The sequence below is a fragment of the Etheostoma spectabile genome, chromosome 15 (assembly GCF_008692095.1).
Source record: "Etheostoma spectabile isolate EspeVRDwgs_2016 chromosome 15, UIUC_Espe_1.0, whole genome shotgun sequence".
Lineage (NCBI taxonomy): Eukaryota > Metazoa > Chordata > Actinopteri > Perciformes > Percidae > Etheostoma > Etheostoma spectabile.
In genome coordinates this window covers 34060370-34066517 of record NC_045747.1, presented here as the reverse complement: position 1 = coordinate 34066517, position 6148 = coordinate 34060370, and the positions used below count along the sequence as shown (strand labels likewise).

At 42.7% G+C, this 6148-nt stretch overlaps 1 protein-coding gene across 2 annotated transcripts in view; it reads left to right on the top strand.

The window, feature by feature from the left end:
- glyr1 (glyoxylate reductase 1 homolog (Arabidopsis)) overlaps window positions 1–6148 on the top strand; it is a 20727-nt gene that overhangs the window by 5668 nt on the left and 8911 nt on the right. Inside the window, exons 6-15 of one of the 2 annotated variants that reach the window (XM_032536891.1) lie at window positions 333–416; window positions 1852–1905; window positions 2722–2772; window positions 2891–2964; window positions 3137–3236; window positions 3718–3828; window positions 3912–4013; window positions 4564–4726; window positions 5619–5798; window positions 5988–6112. In XM_032536891.1, coding sequence (XP_032392782.1) covers window positions 333–416; window positions 1852–1905; window positions 2722–2772; window positions 2891–2964; window positions 3137–3236; window positions 3718–3828; window positions 3912–4013; window positions 4564–4726; window positions 5619–5798; window positions 5988–6112 — 1044 coding nt within the window. The remainder of the gene's footprint in view (window positions 1–332; window positions 417–1851; window positions 1906–2721; window positions 2773–2890; window positions 2965–3136; window positions 3237–3717; window positions 3829–3911; window positions 4014–4563; window positions 4727–5618; window positions 5799–5987; window positions 6113–6148) is intronic. The other variant, XM_032536892.1, reaches the window with a different exon arrangement.

Below are 6148 nucleotides of genomic sequence, written 5' to 3'. Positions count from 1 at the left end.
AGGGTTTGCATCATTGTCACCTTTTTCACCCCTGATGAGTTTGCATTCCTGGTATATTCAGTCTGGTTTCACATAACCCAGCTGTCAGTAGCTTCTTTAATTAACTTCACGTCATAAACCTCCATTTCCACCTCCATATTCTGACCCCTTATAGCAGGGGAAGGCTGTAGAGCTACGGTTCACCCAAATAACTTTATCTTACCTCTAGTGGTATCTAAACATCCCTACAGTATATGACAGAAAAACACCCCCCACTATGACAGACCTGGACTTCTACAAATTCACCTTTTTTTTGATTTAGAAGGTCAATATGTGTCTCTCTCCTCCTCAAGGACTTAACTGACTCTGACCCCGAGCCGTCCACTATTGAGAGGCTGGGGGCTGGACCTGGCTCAGGATTCAAGTGGGAAAGCAGTGTAGGTGAACCCCCCTTTCCATCAAGCCTGCCTTGCCTTGCTCTTCTTCTACCTGACTAAGCTTTGGCTTTATTCACCAGCAACTGCAGACCTTTCCCTTCTGACCTGTTTCTTACTGACACGCACACAGACACAGTGACACAGAGTGTTGGGAGTCCAAAAAGACACAGTATTTTTGTAAGTAGTGTGTCAGTAGAGAGCTGTCACCACTAGCTGTTGCCACCCTCAAACTGTTTCACGGTCTGCTGATTTATAAACCAAATCGTCCCATTTCCTGGTTTCAGGTGTCATCCTCTGCATTTCCTCTACAATACTGCAACATGTTGGCCAAATCAGTGTAGGACTGTAATGTAGCTGATAGATGGACTTATCGTTAATTGTCACTTATTAGGCCAGTCATCCTATACATCATAAAAAGCATGTGCATCCAGAGTGATCGGATCACAAGTGGACTGCTCTAAGTACCTGGCATTAGAATGTCTTCCCCACTCTATATGCCAATAAACGGTACACCATTCCTATTTGCATATAGGCTAGTTGAGTGTATGTGTGTATAAATGTCAGTTGTTTGTCTCCCATTAATCATTTATTAGAAACGTGCAATGACTGAGAGAGCTCTTTCTACAGCTTGTGTGTGTGCAGAGGGATGTAACTTTTCTCTGCCTGACAGCTTTGTGTTTAAAACATGTATCCTACATTTTCTGAACCTAAAAATAAAGATGTCTCAACAGGGCCTTTGCAGGAGAGCGAGACATTTTCAATGGTTTCTGAATGTTCAGCTCTCACCACTTTTGTAGTTTCTGACTAAATCTCTATCTGCTTTATTTACATTTTTATGAGTCACATTAAGTTACTGCTGATGGACACTCAACAAAATGGCCGAGGTTATTGTATCTCAATGGGTCCTGGGTGCGTTCACACCTGTACTTAGAGCTGACCATGGCCTCGGATCACTCAGGGTGGATCAGTTGTAAAACGGTTATTGGCGCACCTCTAGTTCTTCTGAACAGCAAACTGTTCCTTTTGTTCTGTGTTGCCGTGCGTATTCTAAAAGTCCAACAGCGTGGCTAACTTGCTGGTGTGTTGTCCTACCTAAATGGTTTGTGCAGCAGTGTAACATATGCAGGGTCCTCACTAGTTTAGAGAGTTTCTTCTGTATTGCAGAGTTTTAAGAGAATTGCCAAATTTCTCTGGGGAACTAGTAACATTCAGGAATTTTGATTAGGCTTTCATCATTAACACTCCAGGGCAAAATTATATTTTTATGCCATGGATTGAATCACTCCCAAATTTCTTACCGGCATCCATGGCAGTATGTATAAGGACCATGAGGAGCCCTGTGTCAGCATGGTGTGTTGTAGACTAGATGGTTTCTGCACTCTATATTCTGCCTGGTCAGTACATATGTGAAGAATAATCTCTTCTTCTGTTGCAGCCTGTGAAGGACGACCCACATTTCCATCACTTCTTACTCAGCCAGTCTGAGAAGGTAAGAGGAAGGCTGCACTCTTTTTTTTTTTTTTTTTTTTTTTTTTTTCCTTCCTGGTGTAGTTCTAGTTTTGGGGTTGATAACCACTCTAAGATTAAAGTATTGTGTTCTCCTGTGAAGCACGTTTCACAGTAGACGCAGCCAAGCTGGCGCACACATATGTGATGTCATGGGATCGTTGTATTTATTTAGTCACGTGCTGGTGCTCGCGACACTAGTTGCAGTCTTCTCCTGAACAGAGGTGGCACTAATGAGGAAAGGCTACCGACTTTGCCCTTTCTACGAACTAGAAGAAGAAAAAGGTAAACAACGGCAGAACTGGCAGCTGCATTGACGTCGATGCTTGGATTTGATTGGATGACCTACTTGGTGGGATCAAGCCTTTCATTCACCATAAAAGAAGTCATCTTAACCCAGTGAGTTTACCAGAGAGACCTGCAGTTGCCCTGAGAGTCCTGGCATCTGGGTATGCCGCTAAAAAAGAAAAAAAGTGGTGCACGACCGCTGCTCGAGATCTGCAATATCTACGTAATTTTGACGTCATGATCGCCACCTTGGCTGCGGCTACTGTAAAACGTCCCTGAGTGGGTCAGCTTTGATTTGATTAATAGATTTTCACCCTTTTCTGGACACGCCTAAGCTGAGTTTCCCAGCAGCAGTGTTTCCCTTTTGTGTTTTCACTGTAAATGCATATTAATTCCAATTTTGGTTTCATTCGTAACTAGTTATCAGTATCAGCTTTGCAAAAAAAGAGGCGGATCTCTAGTAGAGAATATATTGGTCACCTCTGGCTGTCTGTTTCCTCCCTACCCACAGCCAGCCTCATCAATGGAACCCATTAGCAAGCGCCTGAAGATCATTGAAGAGGTAGATTAACTTGTAAATTTTAGTAAGACTGACAAGTCAAAATGGTATGAGTTTACTTTCACGTACCAAAACCGATTAGTTTTGGTTTACTTATGCATAGCAAACTGTTTTTGTGCAGGACACAGGGTCAACCTCTATCCAAGCAGCAGACAGCACAGCCATCAACGGCAGCATCACACCCACAGATAAAAGGTATTTACACATCCTCGATGCAGCGTTGTCAAAATCACTTATTACATTTAAGCTAGGATAACAATTATTTTATTACAAAAGCAATCACTCGGTTTCTTTGGTTTAAGCTGAGACCAATAAAATTGCTAATTTGGCTTGCTCGTGTTTGTTCTTTTTGCACTTTGCCCTTCAGGATAGGGTTCCTGGGTCTGGGGCTGATGGGTAGCGGTATCGTTTCCAACCTGTTGAAAATGGGTCATGTTGTCACAGTGTGGAACCGCACAGTAGAAAAGGTACTGTAATGAAACAGAGTCAGTGTCACACAGGCAACTGCAGGCTCCACTTTAAGATCCTTACTGATATTGTGTCAAATGGACGAGGTCTCATTAACGCCAGGGACCTGTTGTTGTGTTTGACTGGTGATAATTCATTTATCTGCTTCTGCTGATGTTCAAATTTGACCACCTGCATGTTATAAATAAGTTCGTGTCTTACACCTCACATTAATAGTATTGCTAAGAAATATTACATATAAAATCATAACATTTTTTGTGAACTTATCGAAAAAAATTCCCATTACATTTGTTTTAGATTTAAGGGTTTCCCAAAAATGAGGCTTTGCTCTATTCTGCAATAAATATGTCACCAATCTGCATTACATTAATTGAGGTTGGCAACCCTGATGTGGTTTATGATAAAAAAAGATTGTGTGCACGTCCTGTGTTTGTCATGCTGCTGATGATTCAGAAAGTGACTCATGCTTCTGTGTTCCAGTGTGACCTGTTCATCCAAGAGGGGGCCAGGTTAGGCCGGACTCCTGCTGAGGTGGCTTCCACGTGTGATATCACTTTCTCCTGTGTCTCTGACCCAAAGGCTGCCCGGGATGTGAGTGCAATTTCAACTACAGTAAATGGCTTCCTGTGGAAGTGTAACATCACTAGCTTATGGGTGTGTTTGTTGCTCTCCAGTTGGTGTTGGGACCCAGTGGAGTGCTGCAGGGAATCAGGCCAGGCAAATGCTACATAGAGATGTCCACTGTAGACCCAGAGACCATCACAGAACTCTCACAGGTATACATACAAGCATCGCACGCACACACGCATCAAAGTAGCCATAATTCTCAAACAGTCTTAACAACCTTATCTTAAAAAAAGCATGAACTACAGGTTTTTCCCTAGGTTTGTGAAAGACTTGGGGGCATGTATTTATTGGGGGGTTTAGGAGTCCTCCCTCAAGACAATGTTACAACCTGTTACCTTTTTTCAATGACTTTATTTTCACAATTTCACATCATTTAGTCCATTATTATTCCCACATCTGTCTAAAACGTTGTGAAATCTAGAGCAGATAATACATTTATAATACAATAAAACTGCAGGACCAACTACAATAATTAGATCTGAGGAAAAGTCACTTTGGTAGTTTTGATGCTTTAAATTTTACATTAATTCTGCTTAGATGCTGCACCTAAGCCTTAAAATGGTAGGGATTACTCTGCACTATCCTAACCCCTCAAAATTATTGTTGCTGTTCTTCTCCATCTGAAATCCAAACTGTAGGGGTTATTATCGGATTAGTGTTGGTATTGCTGTGTTAAATGATTGCACGTTTGAATGTCAGGTGATCACATCGCGGGGCGGGCGTTTCCTGGAGGCTCCGGTGGCAGGAAGCCAGCAGCTCTCCAACGACGGCATGCTGGTCATCCTGGCTGCTGGCGACCGAACGGTCTACGAGGACTGCAGCAGCTGTTTCCAGGCCATGGGCAAGACCTCCTTCTTCCTGGGTATGTAGGGTGTACTGAGAGTCAGCTCCCAGTTCAGTATGACACACCTTCTGGGTCCACAGTGGAGGTCTAGGAAGTTACTACTAAGAAAAAGCTTGCCACATAACCTTCTGTAAAACAATGATTTGATATTTTTACACTTTTTTTGTAGGAATTAAAGAAATGAGATAAAATGTGGAGGTGCTGGTAGGTAAAGTCTGTTAACATGGATGGTGCCAGGCTAAAGAGAGATTGTTGCTTCGGCATTAAATTGTAAATCGTAAACCTCCCGAAAACTTTAACTACACATTGCAGCGACGATCAGTATGGCTTTGTAGTTGGAGGAAGGTCTGGCTACTCCAAAAAGCTTTCTGGGATGGAAGAAAAACGTGCTCTGGTTTATTGGCATTTTTTAAAACCAATCAGAATCGTCTTGGGTGGTACTATGTACCGGACTGGGCCACAGTGCTTCTGCTAAATAGTCTCAAGAAGGAGCGTGTTTTGGTGGAACATGTGTATGTTCACAAGTAGTTTTACTAGTACAGAAACAACCAATTGGACAGATAGTCTAGTTAGCTGTCTGGATTTACCCTGCAGAGATCTGAGGACCAGGTAACCATAGTCCTCAGAGTGGACAGATAGTCCAGCTAGCTGTCTGGATTTACTCTGCAGAGATTAGGCAACAGATACCTATATCTTAAAAGTGGAACGTCAAGGATATAGACTGTCTAATTTGTGGCTACCCAACATGATAAAAAAAAAAACAATTTCAGTCCAATAGAAATTTAGGCACAGACACACTGAGGATGATTATTTCAGTGTAGAGACTGTTTAATGTTTTCATTTTTTATAGATGTTTACAAGTGTGTGTGTGTGTGTGTGTGTGTGTGTGTGTGTGTGTGTGTTTTTTCAGGGGAAGCAGGTAATGCAGCGAGGATGATGCTGATCCTCAACATGGTGCAGGGCAGCTTCATGGCCACCATTGCAGAGGGGCTAACCCTGGCCCAGGCCACTGGCCAATCACAGCAGACCTTCCTGGACATCCTGTGCCAGGGCCAGATGGCAAGCACCTTTGTGGACCAGAAATGCCAAAGTATGTCCACACAAAGCAAATTTTTTAAGTTGGTTGTTTACTGAGCTACCTGAACCTTGCTTACTGGTTGTCAACATGGTTAAGTTTTGGGGTTGTGACTATAGAAAACTGGTTACATGAACTGACAATGTCAAGAAAAAATATGTTTGAATTTGCAGTAGGCTAATAAAAACCTCCTTGTGCGTCCAGATATTTTACAGGGCAACTTTAAGCCGGACTACTATTTGAAACATATTCAAAAGGACCTGAGGCTAGCCATCTCCATGGGCGACATGGCCAACCATCCAACCCCAATGGCTGCTGCCGCCAATGAGGTACGATTTACAAATGTTACTTTGTACTGAAAAGGG